At 49.1% G+C, this 19,220-nt stretch overlaps 7 protein-coding genes across 7 annotated transcripts; 4 read left to right on the top strand and 3 right to left on the bottom strand.

Annotated features, from left to right (window-relative positions):
• Window positions 1-266: 266 nt before the first annotated feature.
• Window positions 267-1,299, top strand: J4E83_008735 (uncharacterized protein; the record flags this gene model as incomplete). The annotated part of the gene is made up of 2 exons (XM_049335629.1): window positions 267-419; window positions 481-1,299. 2 exons carry the CDS (start codon window positions 267-269, stop codon window positions 1,297-1,299), a joined length of 972 nt encoding a protein of 323 aa, XP_049185365.1.
• Window positions 1,300-1,729: 430 nt separating this feature from the next.
• J4E83_008734 (uncharacterized protein) lies at window positions 1,730-3,021 on the bottom strand (the record flags this gene model as incomplete). The annotated part of the gene is made up of 2 exons (XM_049335628.1): window positions 1,730-2,875; window positions 3,016-3,021. The coding sequence occupies 2 exons, from the start codon at window positions 3,019-3,021 to the stop codon at window positions 1,730-1,732; spliced, it is 1,152 nt and encodes a 383-aa protein (XP_049185364.1).
• Window positions 3,022-4,514: 1,493 nt separating this feature from the next.
• On the top strand, window positions 4,515-6,676 carry J4E83_008733 (uncharacterized protein; the record flags this gene model as incomplete). Its single annotated transcript, XM_049335627.1, has 3 exons — window positions 4,515-4,690; window positions 4,749-5,344; window positions 5,406-6,676. The coding sequence occupies 3 exons, from the start codon at window positions 4,515-4,517 to the stop codon at window positions 6,674-6,676; spliced, it is 2,043 nt and encodes a 680-aa protein (XP_049185363.1).
• A 1,977-nt stretch (window positions 6,677-8,653) lies between these two features.
• Window positions 8,654-10,568, top strand: J4E83_008732 (uncharacterized protein; the record flags this gene model as incomplete). The annotated part of the gene is made up of 4 exons (XM_049335626.1): window positions 8,654-8,658; window positions 8,817-9,878; window positions 9,927-10,058; window positions 10,406-10,568. 4 exons carry the CDS (start codon window positions 8,654-8,656, stop codon window positions 10,566-10,568), a joined length of 1,362 nt encoding a protein of 453 aa, XP_049185362.1.
• Window positions 10,569-11,686: 1,118 nt separating this feature from the next.
• On the top strand, window positions 11,687-12,104 carry J4E83_008731 (uncharacterized protein; the record flags this gene model as incomplete). The annotated part of the gene is made up of 2 exons (XM_049335625.1): window positions 11,687-11,945; window positions 11,998-12,104. The coding sequence occupies 2 exons, from the start codon at window positions 11,687-11,689 to the stop codon at window positions 12,102-12,104; spliced, it is 366 nt and encodes a 121-aa protein (XP_049185361.1).
• A 274-nt stretch (window positions 12,105-12,378) lies between these two features.
• On the bottom strand, window positions 12,379-13,429 carry J4E83_008730 (uncharacterized protein; the record flags this gene model as incomplete). Its single annotated transcript, XM_049335624.1, has 3 exons — window positions 12,379-12,410; window positions 12,460-13,124; window positions 13,179-13,429. 3 exons carry the CDS (start codon window positions 13,427-13,429, stop codon window positions 12,379-12,381), a joined length of 948 nt encoding a protein of 315 aa, XP_049185360.1.
• A 2,636-nt stretch (window positions 13,430-16,065) lies between these two features.
• Window positions 16,066-17,073, bottom strand: J4E83_008729 (uncharacterized protein; the record flags this gene model as incomplete). The annotated part of the gene is made up of 1 exon (XM_049335623.1): window positions 16,066-17,073. One exon carries the CDS (start codon window positions 17,071-17,073, stop codon window positions 16,066-16,068), a length of 1,008 nt encoding a protein of 335 aa, XP_049185359.1.
• Between the last annotated feature and the right edge of the window lie 2,147 nt (window positions 17,074-19,220).

Below are 19,220 nucleotides of genomic sequence, written 5' to 3'. Positions count from 1 at the left end.
TCGAGGTCTGTCCACGCGTGATGCTCGCGATGGCATGTGAGTAAAGCGAGCTAGTGCGGAAGCGGCTCTAGCGTATGTACATCCCTGGACAGGCCTCGGCGGTGCGTCATCGGCATTCACTGGCGCCGCCAGCTTCTAGATTCACAGCCCCAAAGCACAAGGCATCTCCACCGTGTCCTTTCACATGCTTTTGCCACACGGGTGGTACATGAGTTGTCTTAACCATCCCTATTGAGCACACTTCTAATCCACGACCTTGCGACAATATGCATCTCCTCAGCTTCCTCTACCCTGCGCTGCTGGCAGCGAGTGGCGCAGAAGCCCTCCGCTCAGACAAGATCAAGCTGGCTAAGATTGAAAGCCTCACGCTGCGCAAAGGACAGCAGACCTCCGCGCGACGCGTTGACCCTATCCCCCAGGTACGCATTCATCCTACGCGTCTCCGCCTACCCTTCCGTACAGCCTACTCACACATGATAGCTGAAATGCATCGGCGGTTCCGCCCGCGGCCTCTACGAACCCGAGATAATGCGCTGCAAGAACAGTGGCTCTGACTACGACGAAGACTCCATACAGTGGACCTGCACCGCCTCGCTCCCCGAAGAATTCAAGCTCGGCTCCACAGACGTCATCTGCGAAGGCTACGATTACCCCGAAGACCCATACATCCTGAAAGGAAGCTGCGGAGTAGAGTACCGTCTTGTCCTCACGGAGAAAGGCCAAGAGAAGTACGGCAAGGGAAGAGGAAGATGGCAGGGCGACGACGACGATGACGACCGACGTGACGGACCGAAAACCATGGGTGAGAGGATTGCAGGCGGACTTTTCTGGATGCTCTTCGGTGGTGTCGTGTTGTGGATGATATACTCTGCGCTGAGGAACCGCGCACAAGGTCCGGATGGCGGCGCAGCAGGAGGCAACAGACCTGGCTGGGGAGGTGGCGGCGGCGGCGGTGGATGGGGAGGAGGCTACAACGACGACAACGACGACCCGCCTCCACCATACTACCCGAACAATCCCAGCAACCCCAAGTCAGGCTACGGCGCGACACAACCGGCACAAGGCTGGAGGCCTGGATTCTGGTCTGGCGCGGCAGGTGGCGCTGCTGCTGGATGGGCTGCGGGCCAGTTTGGCAACAGAGGCAACCGGAACAACCAGACGGGCGGCTGGGGCGCTGGAAACGGCAGTGGCAGTCGCTGGAACAACGGCGGAGAGGGTAGCTCAAGGAGTTCGTCTGGTGATAGCTTCTCCAGCACCAGGCATGAGAGCACTGGGTTCGGAGGAACGTCGCGCAGATGATGTGTTGTTGATACTTTCTCTATTGGCCTAAGAATGATACCCCCTTTTACGCGTTATGGACATGATTCTATATGACTCGGATGCTTCTGGACATTGGTGTACACATATGAATAAGATATGCAGTAGGAACAATGAACAAAACTCAAGATCCAAGGTGTGCCGTGCCCTCCATGTCGCGATTCCGCAACGACCACACCTCTGATTGCACCTTGGAGACTTTAGTGGCGCTCTCCAAGACCAAAGAATCGACACCAGTTCTTCAATCAGGTCCCTCCCACCTGACCCAAGGAAAACGGAACACCTACCCCTAGGTAAAGTGAATGACCCAGAAGTCTACATCGCCTTGAGATCTTGCAAACTTTCGGTTTGATACTGATGTAGACAGCAGAGCACCTGTTCAGAGTTTTCTTTGTATGAGGTGCTCCCACTCTCACACGTTCCCTCCCTCCCCAGCCCTCCAAGGAATATCCCCCTTCCCCACCTTTACACAAGTCAGCCACCCCACCTTCTGCCCCTCCACATCAAGCAAAGACTCGTTCTTTGCAAGATCCTCCACGTACGCACTCGCTTCCCTCTTCAAGATCGCCAGATCCTCACTTAGACTGGCAACTGCGGAGGGCATGACCTGTTCGAGCATGCGTCGCATATCCTCGTACGGCATATAACCCTCCCCCTTCCAGATCTTCCGATAGATTGTGCCGCGGCGGAGAGAGCCTTTGGGTTCGTCGTGAAGATTAGTGAATTCTTGAGCGAGGATGGACCGGAATGTCGAGACGATGAACCAAGTGTCGAATTCAGAGTTGACAAGAAGAGACACTGGGTGACTGCTCGCGCCGCGGCCGACGTGAATGGTGAGTAATAGCAGATCGCGCTCTATTTCTGTGCAGCGTTTGTTTAGCTCGAGGCTCTTGGCTGTGATGAGGCAGATAATTTCTTCTGGGAGAGAGGAGCGCGGCGTCGGCCATGGCCAGCTAGGGTGTGCGCCAGACATGTGTATTAGTGCTTCTGTGTAGATTGACTCGTTATGCAGAGAGAGCGAGAGGAGGAGCCAGCGTGCGGGATCGTTTTTGATTGCACGCAAAAGCGCATGTCGATGTTGTAGAAGTGTGGCATTGATCTGTGATCTTAGGTTGGGGAGATTGTCCAAGCAGCCCAGGTCTCCGGCGAGCTTGGTAAGTTGTTCGGAGTGAGTGAGAGAGGCGGCGATGTTTGTAGTCGGAATGTTTATGGGGACGTTATAGAATGTGCTGAAGAGATCGTTGTAGATTTCGATTATGGAAGTGTGGTCTGGAGTGATAGAGAAGGGACTGCCTGGGTTGGAATCCTCGTGCTCCGTCTTGATTGCCACGTCGACATCATGATGACTCCCGGCATTCGAAATGACTGGCTTTTCTTCGGTGGTTTGCTGTTGTACCAATGCAGCCTTACCATCGACCTCTTCAATAGTGTATGAGGCCAACGCCGGCCCTATCGTGGGCACCATAATGCTTGAAAGTGACTTTGAAAACCATGAGGAAAACCGTGTGAGAATACTGCTGTGGAGTTGCCATTGTTTCGGCGGAATGACCAGTTCCGTCTTGATGAAGATATCGCCTGTTGTGAAGATGGGAAATGATTCTGCGGTAGGTTCTAGTATACTGGGTGTATGCGCCACTGTACCATCATGGGATGGTTCACGAAGTGTTTCTGGGGTTGGAGGACCTAGCGTGACCATACCGGCATAAGTGGAGACTTCTGGGGAAGTTCTAATCGGATTGATCTTTGAAGGAGAAATATGTGCCGTGTTTGTTGCTGAATGATGGCCAGGTGAGGGTTGGCTTTTAGCATCGCCAGTTTGCTGCGAGGAAGAGACTGAAACCGCAGAAGACAAATCTGACGAGTCTGCATCTAAACCCGATGGTGGAGTGAGAGGATTTGAGTTCTCGATAGTCTTTTCTGATGTTGTGTCTTGCGAGCTTGTGGAGTTTGTTGTCGAAACTGTCGAAGCATGTCGCTTACGTGCCTGCGCCGGCGATTGCGAACGGTTGCGCTTGTCCATCATGATGTTGTGGGAAGCTGAAATGTAGAAGTTCTTGTTGAATCTACCGTTGTTCGAGGTTCTGATTGATAGAGGTAAGACTAGAGACTAGTTACGTATATACGGTTGTAGAAACCGCTGGGTGAAGGCGTCGAACTGATGGTCATGACAGCAATGAGTCTGTCAGTAGAACGCTACACCCCAGTGTAACGCTTTTGGCCAGCTCTAATAGCAGTCTGAGATGGCGGTCGGTAGGCGAAAGCGTAGATGTTGTCGTGATCATGAGTAGGCTGATCATCACAAGGTGAGAGACGATCCATGTTCCCATAGGTTGTACGCGAACAGCTTTTGAGAAAAGATGTTCCTGCTCCATGAAGTTCCAATTCTCTAGTGCATTGGAAGTACCTTTTAAGCCACTTGTGAGGCTGCGAGACGTTGTAGCACACATCGTGCCAAGGTACTCGCCACAAGTGCGCAGCTTGGTGATCCCGGACACCTTCCGCATACTTGGACGATGATCGTCGCGCTCATAAGAAACATACACCCAAACACTCGGTGTTCATCTCGGTCGTGTTATTCGTCTGACATACTTGATATTTTGGAACAGTCTGCCAGACTGGTAGGTCAGCATCCGAGGGTCCTCATCGCCACATAGGAACCACTGTAACAAGTATGCGCGGACAAACCTTTTCTAACCAACTTTCATGCCAGATAAACCAGTGATCTCTTGAAATAGTGTCAACGACTGTTGTTTGAACATCGGCGGGACAATCCGGTGTAGGGTCAAAAGTACCATGACTTTGGAAAAGTGGGGCTTGCTAGATGCGAAAAACTGGCGTGGATGTGTGTCCTAGGCGAAGACATCAGTGTAGTAGCATCCTGCGACGTGAGATAAGCCTTGTTTGCGTATCGCGAGTGTTTCCAGGGTCGTGATAAACGGATTAGTAGCTCTCAAACGAGGGGCTGAATGTGACGTCACTGTATCGCTCATTCTAGAATTACCTGCCGTTGCCGCGGAAGTGACACGAATCTCACGGCAGGAGCAACCTGATGAATTTGTGATCACAGAAGCCTGGTCTTACCCCGGCTGTTAGCACTCTGATGCAAAACTCGTACGATTCCTTTTCAACACACCACAAGTGTCCACTGCTAGCCTAGTGGAGGCTAGCTCGGTCCTCTCGGAGTTATGTCCGCGCCCATGGGGTCGCTGCCAACATCGCTGTCGCAACTCGTGCTTGATGATCTCCCGACGCCGGCCTCAGGAGCGGACGACGATTACGATCCCAACAGCCTTGCATACGACCTGATCAGGTTCACACCTGCGCCGACTGTGATCTTAGACGCGTTGCTCTATGTGCGCCATGTCTCAGATTCGTTAGTACAGCCTGTGAATAGGATCGTCTAATTCCTGCTATTTGCTGACATCTATCAGTTATGTGACTACCTCAAACGCAAGGGATCGCGTTGATCTTGTAGGCCGACATGCCGATGACATTTTCGACATCTCCTCCACTATTCCTGCTTTTGCTCCAGCCCATGCGCTAGTAAGCGCTGCATGTCGAACTGGCAACCTCCAGCAATCGAGAGCTGTAACAGATACGGGTCTCGCCTGGCACCTGAGAGCAGTCCCAATTCTGCGCCACGGGATATTGCGCTGCATCCAGATGGAATTTCTCGACATCACCGAAGAACATCAGCGACAGCTTGAGTTCAGGGAACGCTCTTATCAGAATGAAACATTCCAATTGCTGGTAGCAACCATCAAGGATTACGCGATCTTTATGCTTGACCCGACAGGGCATGTGGCCACGTGGAATGCAGGAGCCCAGGGTTTTAAGGGATACACTCCAGCCGAGATCATCGGCAAACATTTCTCGGCCTTTTATTCGGAAGAAGACCGTGAGAATGATAAGCCATCTAGGGAATTACGAGATGCCCTCCGCGACGGAAGATGTGAAGACGAAGGCTGGCGTTTTCGCAAAGACGGCTCCAGGTTCTGGGCGAACGTTGTCATCACGCCGGTGTATAGTAAGTTTCTCCTCACGCACTATCCATGAGACATGCACTGACTTCATCTATCCTTATTTAGAGGACAACATCCTCCTCGGCTTCTCTAAAATCACCAGAGATTTGACCGAAAGACGGAAAGCCGAGAAAAGTCTTATCGCCGCCTATGAGGAAGCATCGAAACTCAAATCGGAGTTCTTAGCAAACATGAGCCACGAGATCCGCACGCCTATGCACGGCATGCTGTCCGCTTTAACGCTACTACTAGACACCAAGCTGGACAACAACCAACAAGAGCTAGCGAATATCATCAAAGAGTCTGGGGACGTGCTTCTTCAGCTAATTGACGACTTTCTCGATTTCAGCAAGCTCGCTTCGGGTAGCTTTTCTATCAGTAACGATATTATAAGCGTAAAGGATATCATTCAATCTGTCTTTCGGGCACATCAGACGTGCCAGAGACCCGAAGTCAAGCTCGAGATCGATATGGACGACAACCTACCTAGTTCCGCTGAAGGAGACTCTCTACGTTATCGACAAGTTGTACAGAATCTCCTATCTAATGCGACAAAGTTCACCGAGCAAGGCTATGTACGAATAGTTGCGCGACTGCAAAAGGAAGACCAAGAGTACTTCACGATTCTGACTGAAGTGATAGACTCGGGCATTGGAGTGCCAGCAAGTGGCTCACATACCCTATTTACGCCTTTCACTCAGATCGACAACTCCGCGACAAAGAGATACAAGGGTACAGGATTGGGCTTGAGTATCTGCAAGTCACTGGCTGAGCGCATGGGTGGAAGCATTGGCTTTCACCCTAATCCAGAAGGTCCAGGTAGTGTTTTCTGGTTTACCGCCAAGCTCAAAAGATGCAAGCAGCTCAAAGCTTTGGAGGTTCTACAAGAGGGTCTGGCTGGATTGAGCATCCCATCTCCCGTGGTGGCCGACCCGATGGAAACTCTCAAAATCGTCGCTCCTGACAAACGTTTGCTACTTGCGGAAGACAATGTCATTAATCGAAAGGTCATGACACGCATGCTTGCTGGCATGGGGTTCAACAATGTGGATACGGCACCGGATGGTAAGGAAGCGGTCTCCAAGGCCTCTATCAACGAATATGACCTGATCCTGATGGACGTCAACATGCCTGTTCAAGACGGGCTCAGCGCTACCCAAGAGATTAGAGCAAATGGACTCCACGTTCCCATCGTGGCCATGACAGCAAATGCTCTCAAAGGCCAGGCGGAGTCGTACATTGCAAAAGGGATGACGGGGTACATCGCCAAACCTGTAGACAGAAGTTTGCTTGTCAAACTCTTGCTCGGATGTCTACAGCAAAATTCCACCAGCTGACACAGCACGTTAACGGTAGAGATGATCTCTCAAGGGAGGAAACAAATACAATACGTATCAATCCATGCAACACGACTTGCAGCAGCATCGTTGGGCATCACTGGGGGTCGACGCCGCAATGAGACAGTTGACACGAACATTCGGAAGGCAACCACTCCCAACCTAGGAAAAACATGAACACCCCAGAGCCTACACCGACGTTAGGCCACCTATCTTGCATGTTTCCGTGTTAATGTGGTCTGCAAACACGTTCAGCCTTTTTCTTGTATAAAGTGGACGTAGGATCATGCCCTCGCCATTTCCGGATAGTTCACCGGCAGAGGTCTTGGTACACAGAAACTACTACCGCACGGTCGGCAGTCTTGACCTGGCCAATGGCTTCGCGGGTACGTTACCCGACATCTGCCTCCCTTGGAAGCGGACCCACCTGCACACATCAGCACCAAATCCATGTTTGTTCGAGTCGCTGGGAATTCCTCGAAAACTGGGCAAGGTCTTCGCATTGCTTTCGCACTGATGCGAGCAGGTGCCTTATCCGCATGCACGGCGCTGTTGGGATGAATGGGGACCCCTCTTTTGGGCTTCGGCTAGACCATCTTCACCGGCTCCAAGAGAAGAAGCTCTGTCACACGAGATACGTTTGCGAAAAGGTACTGGTCAAATTGGTATCTATCACTCTCTCTGGGGTCAAGACAGGGCAATGTCATCTTTTCGGATGTCCTTCCTCCCAATCAACAGTCCCAATCCTCTCACGTTGCTCCAAGGAACTTCACGACTGGACGACCACCATGCCCCCAGAATTCGCAGCTGATATCACCTGATACTCCGCCTCTTTGCAATATATTTTGTGCTCCAATTCAGTGTCCATGTTACTCACTCCTGGTATTTTGGTGGTGGCTGAGCGTAATCGCTAACCCTTGCCGCAGCTAGCCCCACCGTTCACCTCCTACACACTGTCACAATCTTCTTCCAAACAGGGTCCACGATTATCAGAGGGCTATGTATGAGGTTCTGATTATAATAAACCGCCAAGAAAGAAAATGCAACCTTCTCACGTTCAATACACACCAGCGTAAGGACCTAACCCCGATAAGCGGCACAGAATAAAGCTTGGCCATCGTAACACTCGTCTCGGTATTGCGCACAGCCTGTAGCGAACAACTAGTTCGCAATCTTGCACGCGTTCTATATGCCTACTCCTAGAGACAGGCATATGCAGGCACACACCCGCTCGCAAAAATGTAGCTCAGCCTTGCTACCACTTCCTCGACATACATCAGCCTAAACCGATGTTACCCTAATGGAGCGGCCCCCAACGTGCTGCTTAAGAATCAATTGAGGGTCGGTCGTTCTTTTTGGTGCCACTCCTGCTATTTGTGTCGTCTCATTCTGTGCGACGCTTTCCTTGCAGCTCAGTGAAGCAGACATCTGCTTCGTCTCTCATGAATTCGGATACTACTTAACCCAGCATCTTTCACTGTGCCGCAGAGGCTCTTATACACTGCTGCTATGGAAATACCCAAGTTGATGAAGACCGCTTTGATCGAAACGCGAGAGGTCATGGATGATAGTCGCTCGACGCGGTCTAATGCGCATCTGCTACCGAAAGTACCGCCATCTCCAGCAATCAGACCGATAGCAGAACGTCAAGACTCTCGAACCTTTCCTGGTTGGAAAGGACGTCGCATTCACACATGGAAATCTCCACTACTCATGGTTCTCTTCCTTCTTCTTGGCCTGGCGATGAGTGTTGCGCATTGCGTCTTTTATCCGAAACTCAAGGGCCAGATAGTGGGAAAAGCTGATCAGCAAGAGGAGAAGATTAGGTAATGCACTCCGGTAGAGATAGACGTCCTGAAAATTACTGACTGAACCAGGTTTGGTACTGCGTTTGCCTTCCTCGCTCAGATCTGCCTCGGCGCCAGTGTCTGGACTGCATATACTCAGTGGCTTTGGAGGACTTTGATGAAGAAAGATATGACGTTCAAGGTATTGAACTCAGCTTTCGGAGCTGATACATCAGTACTGTCTTTGCTTAACATGGAGATGTGGAAGCGGTTGAAGGTAGGATCGGTAATGGCTTGTCTGGCATGGTGAGTAGTAGACCTTGGCAAACGACCAGTTACTAATGTATCTCAAGGGGCTTGTTAATTCCACCTTTCTTCACGCCTGCGACTTTGTTCATAGTCGAGGGCACCAACGTCGAGAACATCATCGCAGCCATGCCACATCCATCCATCGCAAATGCCAGCGAAGCGCATCGATATACCTACTCGCCGCCCAGTCGGCCCGGTACGACACAGTACTTTGATGACAAGAACCGGATATTTACTGGACCAAGGACCGTTATGAATCTCTTGGCTACTGCTACTTCATCCCTTGGTGAGATACTACCGCTGGATCTGCCGTTCAACAATTCCGCTTACGCCGTCGGTTTCTATGCTCCGGTAATCAGATGCAGCCAGGCCAATGAGACGGAAGAGCATGCTATCGACGCTTTCCTGCAAGAGGAAATGGCAACAGTGGATGGTACACTCATAGAGACGGATAATGCGTACTTCAGCTTCGTGCCAACTTATGATAGCACTGGAGGCCTCACAGCAGTTTCACACCCTCGTCAACACGTACCTTCGAAACCGATGAATGAGCTTTGGATGACGTTTCTGCGGCCTATTATCAACGACCAAGGCGAGCGGGTCAAATTCCGCCAGTACCAGATCTGTCGACCACACAACGCCTCCTACAGTTTGGAGATCTCGCAGTATCATGGGCTGCAGAACGTATCCGGCAAATACGAGGTCGGTGAAACGATCTCGTTTCCAGACGAGGGACCTGATGAGATCTCCAACATGACTCAACATGCGTATACAGCATTCATGTGGGTTATGTGCGACCAACTGGTAGGCAAACTAGCATGGCTGAACGACACGAGTGTTTCGGACAAGCAAGCAGCAGCTCAGTACGGTGTCATTGACTCGCCGATACAGCGTACTAGTCTGTTGGGCTCTGCCGATCTGGATGCGTACTTTGAGTTCGACGAAGAGAAGGTGTTGTACAAAGGGCAGAATATGTCAACGGCGTTCAAGCTCAGTGATCAGAGGCTACAGGACAAAGCGATGGCAAGAAACCGAACACTGGACGTTCTCATCGAAGAACTGAGCTTCAATTTGACGGTCAGCATGATGCATAACCGGCTCCTAACGTAAGTAAATGAGCGCTTCTCGATCGAATCGTGAGCTAATCGGTACAGCAACATGGCCAACACAACTGTCCAACTGACCACCGACGTAAATCGCTACGACTATAAAGCCTGTGGGCTTTTCATCCCATATGCCCTCGCCAACGCATTCGCCATCATCTGCGTCATCCTTGGCTTAACATCGTACGTTCGCGATGGCGCCATGCCTGGCAAGAAGATGCAGGACCTCGTGCACGCTGCACGCAATCCCAAGTTCCACAATAGCCCCTCTCTAGGCTCTAGAACAACTAGCTTGGGTGCGAGCGTCGGCCCAGACGGAGTGGAGATGAGAATAGCAAGCGAGGATTCGGGAGAAGGAGGGAGCGATGGGAGAACTAGATCATGGGGAAGTGTAAGGTGGGGGAATGATGCGGGAAGAGATGAGAATCGAGAACTTGTATGAGGCGTACGACGCGTCACTTCATCAATTGGCATCCTCGTCTTCATCTTTCCCAGTCCAGACATTCAGTTCCGTGCCATTTCATGCGCAGAGTTCAACTACTTGGTAATATTGTGCCAAAGCGCACTTGCATCAAGACCTCAGCCGACGCTGCGATCCAATCGCAAGAGATGGGCAACAAGTTTAGTAAGCCTCTGGCGACCGAGCTTCCTGCCAACCTTAAGTCTGGCAAATCACAGCGTGGTCTAGATTGAGAGCGGAAGGTCGCGGCAAGTACACATCCCGTGTCGCGTCAGCGCGATGGGCCGTCGCGTCTGCATGCATGTTGCTTAAGCGACTGCGGCTTGCGTCCTTAAAGCCTTTCTCCCCTATGCATTTGATCCAATTAGTGTCGTAATCTGGTTGCCATACCATCCACTCTAAATTCAAGAAAGCGTTGATAGTGTTGAGGGTTCGAAGACTTTTTGGCACGGTGGATCGCAGTCGATGTAGATGTGGCGACAGCAGTTGTGTTGACCTACTACTTGTGGACTTGGTGAGCAGCCACGTGCACGGGCGAGTGCGCTATGCCAATGATCTCCGCTGTGTGGACGTCAGCTTATACATAGCCCAAGAGCGTGACAGGAAATTGCTAATCGGAACTGGTGGCTTTAATATCAACACTGCACCTATATGTGGCGTAGAAGTAGAAGTCGTGTTGACGGTGCGAATGCAATACACGCATAGACTGGGCCAGACGAAAGATGAGAGAGGAGCTTACGTTACTCCATCATCGCGTTTGAATGCGGGTTCCTGGAGTTTGAGGAGGCATGGAAAGGCTAGGATCGGAATGGAAGTTTCCTGTATAGATTGTTGATTCAGAGTAGTCCGTCAGCTTCTGGTCAGATGCGCAAGTGACCTCCCACTACCTCCTCCACCAACACGTGTACACGAGCCAAGATGAGGTCGTGGGGAGCATTTCCGTTGGTGATGTGAACAATCCAACCAATCCGGTCCTCGGACATGCGACAATGCAGGCGAATGCAAGATCAGATCTCGTATCAAATCGTAGAATCCTCCATCTTCTGACCCAGGATACGGGCGGCGAGGCATACGCAGAAGGCTCGTGGATTCTCCAAACACATCGTTAAGTAATGTGTGGCGGCTTGGAAGCGTATGACCTCCACACCATCAGTTGGTGGCGGTGTTGACCGACTGTTGAGAAGCTTGAAGAGGAGTTAGGTCTTACCACCAAGAGCATCATCAACGTACTGTCAGTACAGATGTTCAAGGGAGACAGGCAGCGAAGAAGTATAAGAGACAGGCTCTTCATACCATTATCTTCTCATCATCCAGCTTTCGTCTTCCAATACAGCATCCAGCAACATCCAAAATGCAGCTCATCAACCTCATCGCCCTTGTCACCGCTCTCGCGGCCACGAGCGTCAACGCTCGTCCCAACCCCTCTACCGTCGTCGAGCGTCAGGCTCCCGGTGACGGTGTCGCTATCATCCGCTTCTACGCCGGCATGGGCTGCGAAGAGCCATGGCTCGAGGACAACGTTTTCTTCCAGAATTCTACGTGCACGGAAAACTCGTACAAGGCGCCATACGGTAGCTTCAGGGTCTATATCAATGACTTCACCAGAACCAGTATGTGACAGAAACTGGAGGGAACCAGAACCAGGCTAACGTGAGATTGCAGCTCGCTTCTACGTGAACACGGGCTGTGGAGCTGGTAACTTTGTGGATGTCCAGCCTGGAGTAGAGCAATGCTTCTCTGGCAGGGTTGAATCGTACAAGTCCTTGTAGTCGGGATATCGAGTGGGAGTAGCTCGTGGCGAATGATGGGAGGGTGTTTAATACGGTAGAGGAGAGGTTCGTAGACGGATCCGTTGAGTCTGATGGATTAGGTGTTGGTTCTCCTGTCGCTCATTAACAATAAAACCAGTTCTCCAAGCTTGCCTTCAACATTGTGAAATTTGATGTCTGATGCTTTGCCATGCAACAGAGACGATCATCATGTTCCGCTGGTAGTAGGTGTGTCTATAAATAACGTGGTATTGCCTGTATCCTGTTTGGGTATCTACTCCTTCTCCTGTAAGAAATCCACAACCGCTGGAACGTGTTAGCTAGATCAAATTTGACTCAGGCCATGTCTGCGTACCTTTGATGAACTCCTCGGGCTTCTCACTAATGACCCAATGGCCACAGTCTACGTCCACCAATTCAAACCTTGGGAAGAATCGACCAATTATCGGCAATGTCTCGTCGCTTACGTAGTGACTCTTGGTGCCTCGGATGAAGAGAGCTCTCTTGCTGAACGAGGCCTCATCGGGGTTGGTGAAGGGGAAGTCGGCCATGTTGTCGAGCGCCTTGGTGAGGATGCTCACAGGTATGCGAAACTTGAGCGGCGCGCCTGGCTCACCCCTCATTAGGTTCGTCAATAGAAATTGGCGAACTGGTAGGTCCTTCGCGTAGGGCTCCATAAGTTTGTCTGCCTCCTTTTGGCTCTTGGGCTGTGACCTCTCGACGTGCTGCATGCCTTCTGCGTACTTTGGGAAGTCGCTTGATAGCGCCGCATCCACTGGTGCATTGTCCACTGGTATAATGTTTGCGCAGCAGTCTGGGTTCCTCAGCGCCATAGTCATGACTGTCTTCGCGCCCATCGAGTGACCTATGAGGGTCGCATTCTTCAGCTCGTGCTTCTGGAGGAAGGCCTCTACGTCTTCGGCGAGGGCGGTGTAGTTGTGGACTTTATCGTGGGGGGATTCGCCGTGGTTTCGCGTGTCGATAGCGTATACGGGGCGCTTGAGGACGCGTGCGAGTGCGCTAGGATAACATGTCAGTCACAATCCAGCTATGACAGCTCGGGAAGATCCCTACTTTCCAACACCCTGGTTGTTCCTCTTGCTCCCAAACAAGCCATGTACAATCACAATCGGATCTCCGTTGGCCTTGCCCGAGTCATCATGGAGCCGATACGCGAGGTCGACAACTCTCAAATTCGCCGACGCGTGGAATGAGCGCGTCCATGACGGCAAGGGAGTCGCATTCGATAGTCGTATGCGGTTGGCGTGTTTCGGGGGAGAGAAAGCCGCGGAGAGAGGTTGTATACTTCTCGTCAAGGCGCGCATGTTGAAAGTTTGACGCTCGTGATTTTCGGAAAGCTTCCGAACTTTTTGCTCCGCCAAGCCGAACGTCATGCCGCATCTTGCCGGTCCCTAGCAATTAGCATCTTCTCTTCGCTGCCTTCATCTAATGCTATTTGTCTTCCGCCGCCTTATATCAGATGCTATCTGACCATCTCACGTCGAGCGTATATTCGCAAGAGGATTCAACTCCCGACACACAGCCGTCCGATAACCGAACACTGGAACCCCGACAGCTGCTGTGTCGAAAATAAACTCAAGAGATGGGCGCTACATCAAAAAGATGGGAGAATCACATCAGAATGACTTGTGAGAAGGAAGCTGACTTTATTGATCATTCTCATCATAGCCTCTTCTCGTAGTCTCATGCCAACATCAATCTCGTCACAAAGCGAACGTGCATTCCCATTCCCTCAGGCCAATCAATTCCCAACTTATCGCAGCTTACGAGCTTCTCCTATTTTTTCCCTTCTACTGGAGACCACCTTCTCGAACTAGCAAGTCGGAAGCCCACCTGTTCGCGTCAGTACATCCACGCGTCTCAACAAAGCACATTTCAGCGAAACGATCGCACTTACGCTCGCAGTTTTGCTGAGTCCAGCCACTCCAGATGTAACAGTTCCAGCCCGGAACGTAATCCCATTTACAGTTCCCGTTGATGCACTTGCCGGTCTTGGTGCAACGCACGCCGAAGCGGTCGCCGCCTGTCACACCTCGGCGGCGCGTGCCGCTAGTAGGACTGGTGTCGCAACCTTGAGGATCGTTTTTGAGAGCATCGGAATTGAGGTAGCAAACAGTATCGGCTCGGGGCGCAAGGTTGGCGATAGACTCTTCGGATGGATTGGGGGATGTAATCGGCGTTGCGATAACGGCCAGCGGAAGGAGGGCGATGAGAGAGGCGGCGAGCTTCATAGTGGTGGATATTTGTAATTTGCGGAAGTAGATTTGAAGTACTTGCGTCTTGTTGTCGAAATTTCTTTTGGGCCCGACTTTGGTGTGCTTTTATATTCTTCATCTCTCGACGTCTCGCATCCGCAAACCGAGATACGATTGAACTTCTGCGTTTTCCTCTGGGAATTTCCCTGCATTATCTTTATTGAGATCTTACTTGCATCAATCTGATATTCTTGATATTGGGTTTCGTCGATTTCGTCGGTTTCTTCGCATTGCGCACCACAGCGAGGAGGTTTGTACTACATATAAGCTCCCACAGCTCAGCTGCCAAGTCGGGTATATTAAAACCGTCTGTTTACACTACGCCAGCAAGTGGGGAAATCTATTGCGGGTTACACGTTCTATCCAGAACTCAGCCGAGTGCCTCAACAGTTGCGGAGAATGCAGACGTAGGCTTGGAGTAGCTGAGACGGGATGTCAGATGCCAACTGGGGGTCGGGACTAGCAACTCATCGGCGATGTGAAGCCATGACAGTATGACAGTATGACAGTAACTAGAGATAACAGAGCTTAATTTTATTAAAATTATAAAAGTATTAAATTTATCTACTTTGTTACTACGCCCTTAGAATAATAATATTTATTTTCTATTACTAATTAAGGTACCTAAACTAAATATAACTAATTACTTAATACTTATAACTAAATTTTTTAACTTATTTTACTACTTTATAAAAAACTCTTTATAACTTTAAAAACTAGAATTATAAGCTATATACTAAACTTTTTCTTTATATTAGCTATAAATACTTAATCTTTTTTATATAAATTTTTTACTATACTTTAGTAATTTTTTAGTATTTAAAGCTAGCTAGTTTATAATAAAGTACTAAGCTTATACTTTTTAAAAACTATATATATATAAAAATAAATATAAAACTTCTTTATTATATTAATAGTAATGTAATTTTTAGTTATTTTTTTACTTTATTTTTTAAATTTATTAATAACTACTTTTATAAAAGTATATAGTTTTAAAAGTCTTTTATAAGTATTTTTAAGCTACTATAAAAATAATTTATTACTTAAAAAGTACTTAAGTATTTTATTTATACTAAAGTTATTACTAACTAATATAAGCTTTACTATAAAAGTTTACTAGTATTCTAAATTTTTACTTATAATATAAAAAATTTAGGCGCTTTTAGTATTAGTCTTTATAAAGAATATTATAAAAAGTTTAAGTTAAAGACTAAGCTTAATAAAAAAGTATTAGTTAATAAAAAAAAAAAAAAAAAATAGAAGAAAAAAGAGAGAAAAGCTATATAAGTAAATATTCTTATAAAAGAATTTATATTATTTTAAAATTATAATACTTAGTTACTTTATTATAATAGTAAGCTATAGTTATTTATTATAAGTTTTATAGTTATATATAAAGTATTATTATTACTTAATTACTATAAAAAAAGCTATTTTACTAAGTAATTCTTAAGTACTAAGCTATAAAGCTTAGCTTAAGCTTCTCTATACTACTAAAGATATATTATATACTTTTATATTATAACTTTTTTAAAACTAGTAGAGAGCTATACTAGACTTAGATACCTTTTTAATAATACCTACTAGCTTATATATTTATCTTAATAAAAGTGTTATTAGTAGAAAGAAGATCTAAAAGTACAAATCGCTGGAATGGAATCTAGAATGATACATCCCCAGTTGCCTCAATCGTCCTTCACATGCACAACAACCTTACCCTTTGCCCTTCCAGTCTTCAGCCTCTCGTACGCCTTCGGCACCTCCGAGAATTCCCATGTAGAGTCAATAACTGCGCGAAGTTTGCCTTGTTCCATCCACGTCGCGAGCTGCTCGAACACAGCGGTACTCGCATTCGCGGCAACGAAGATGTACTCTCTCTTTCCCCATCCCAACAAGCTACTCAATTTGTTGCCGAAGAATTGAATTGCGGCGCTCAGGTTCATGCCAATGCCAACCTGAACAAATTTCCCTTCTGGTCGCAGAAACGCGCTCGAAGCACGGTATAGGTTCGCCGGTGCTCCCACGTTGTCTAAGATGAGATCGAACATGGCGCCGGTGTCTTTCAGTTGTTCGATGATTGGTGTTGTTGTGTAGTCCAGTATTGTATCCGCTCCTAGACTCTTGACTAACTCGATGTTCGCCGCTGAACATGACACTGTAACATGATAGCCGAGTATCTTGGCGATCTGGATAGCGGGGACACCAGTTCCTCCAGAGCCACCGTTGATGAAGACTTTGTTGCCGGGTTTAGCATACGGTTTCAGTCCAGCGTATACTGTCATGCCCGTACTCGCCATAGACGCCATGTCGTCTCCCTTCAGGCCTTGTGGTACTTTCGCCAGCAGATTCTGCGATACAGGCACGTATTCCGCTAGAGCGCCATGTTTGCCTCCCGGAACAAGACCACCGTATACGATATCGCCCTCCTGGAAGCTTGTGACGTTACTGCCAACTTTCGCGACGCGGCCATATACATCCAAGCCAGGTGTCAACCCAGAAAAGATCAGGCGCGTGATGAGACCGAGTTCGAGGATCTTGTGGTCGATAGGGTTGAGCGCTGTCGCGTGGCTCTCGACGAGCACTTCGTCTTTGTTGATGGTGGGTATCGGGAGGCCTGGGGAAGGAATGGAGAGGTTCTTTTCCATGGGTCCGGATGCCGACTTGAACTGCCATCCGCGCATCGTAGCTGCCATTTCAAAGGCTCGAGGTTATAGTTGTGGATGCAATGAAAAGTGGAGCTTGTGAAGTGGAATTTGATAGACAATCAATAGTCGAGTTGAGTGTTGAGTGCGTTTGAAAATGCGTTGATAATGTTTCTGTCCATGGCCTACCTTTGCTGCATATATACCATCTTACGACACCACATGCTTACTCGCATACCATTCACATCGGAGCATGACAGCATCGCGCCGATGGCCAGGAGCGAGCAGACCGAGCTTGGTCAGCCCCACATTTGAGAGATGATGGCCGAGTAAGGGCGACATGAGATTGCAATGACTGTGCCTCAGCCTTGTCAGATCGCAGCTCGGGTGTTCGCAAGAGCGAGCGGAGGCTCACGTAAGGCCTTTGGTGAGTAATCGTGGCCGCTAGCCGAGATAGGTTAGAAGGGGTCAAATGCGGGGCTTATCTTCGTCCGAGAAAGTACCAAGTCAAGAACAACTAAAGGTGTTTGGTTATCTTCTTGTATACATTGTGCGGCAATGTGAATAGATGCGCGGTATCACTTCATTAACTGAGGAGTGATAGGTGCTGCTGTTAGTAGAGATGAGTATATGGCGTCCAATCGCTACGACGCCTGACAACCGTCTGCGCAAACATTCAAGACCGGTCAGGCCACGTCATGGGAGTTGTCCAGCCTTCTCCGCACAAGGTCTTTTCTTTTCAGTCTTGGGACGCCATCATGCAAGACGATAGGACTTTGTCCTTCCAGCACATTCAGGGAAGCAATGATGCGCTCCTTGCCGCAGCCAAAGAGATCGAGCGTACTGCACTAGTGGAGAGCGACAATGTGGGCCCGATTCGCCTTCGCTTTTTGGAACCCTACCCCCAAGACGGAACAAGCCATCCGCATGACTATATCCTCACTCCAGCCCGCGATTTTCAAACAGTCGACCTCGACGCCCATGAATATATCACGGTATCTTACGTGTGGACTCACACACAATCTATCGACGGAACACGAATCCCTCATTACCGGATCTGGGATGGTGCCGACTTACAAAAGCCTCCTAGACCCCTTCGATGTCCGCCGATCGTCTTTCACCGCATCGTGAAGTGCGCGAAGATTGGTCAGCTTACGCGAATCTGGATTGATCAAGAGTGCATCGATCAAAACGATCCGGATGATGTCGAGAGACATCTGCAAGACATGCATCGGATTTTTCGGTTCAGTCAAGTGACCTTTGCCGTGTTTTCCAAGGTTTCAAAATATTGGAAGGTATTGCAAAGTAGCTTGTACCATGCCGAAGAATGTTCAGAAATTGCAGACAGACTGTTGGGATGGATGGTTGAGGACCCATGGTTTACGCGATCCTGGTGAGTACACTTTCGATGCTGCCATTACCTATCTAGAACTGACAGTATGTTCTTTACCAGGACGTTCCACGAGCAACAATGCGCCGGGAACTTGATCTACCTTCTGCCTACACCGTTGCAGCTTGTGGAACCAACGCAAGCTGACAACTCCGCAAGCTCTAATTGGGGTCTCAACAACGATGTCTCTGTGCACCAATTTACACTAAGGTCGTATTTCGACTTATGTGCAAAGATGCACAGAGATACCTCAGCACTAATGTCATATTTCGTGGGACATGGTAACGCCCGTTTGGTTTCGACTAATATCGCCGGTGCTATCGAGACTGTTCAAGAGAAGATGGAGAGCCGCGAGAACCGAGTCTTTTCCGACCGCATCCAGATCATAGCAAATGCATGCAGACTAGGCTTGAAGCTGAGAACAACGCTACTCAATACTCCGAGCCACAGCTACAGCACTTGTTTGTTGGTACTGACAATGGCAAACACGTGGCCAGACGGTGTTGAGCGTGCGCGTCAATACGAAGCATGGGGAGACACTTTTATGGGTGGAGACATTAAAGCCGCTCTGAGAGAATTGAGCAGTTCGCAACCTAGTCATCTTTCGCCTACATATGGCCTCCGCCCGACTTCCAGTAACAGTACGACCCCACCTAGCCACAGCGAGAAGGGTCTCAAAGGAAAATAATGACCAAGATAAAATGATTTCTTGTCAAGATACCACTCGTAGTGATTGCAGATATGCGCGCTTACTCGCACAACGCACTCAACGCCTAAGAACTGTAGAAAGAATGACACCATAACACCA

This window comes from Alternaria metachromatica (genome assembly GCF_023757995.1).
Source record: "Alternaria metachromatica strain BMP 0045 chromosome Unknown scaffold_26, whole genome shotgun sequence".
Taxonomy (NCBI): domain Eukaryota; kingdom Fungi; phylum Ascomycota; class Dothideomycetes; order Pleosporales; family Pleosporaceae; genus Alternaria; species Alternaria metachromatica.
The sequence above is the reverse complement of the archived record's forward strand: the minus strand, read 5'-3'. Positions and strand labels throughout refer to the sequence as shown.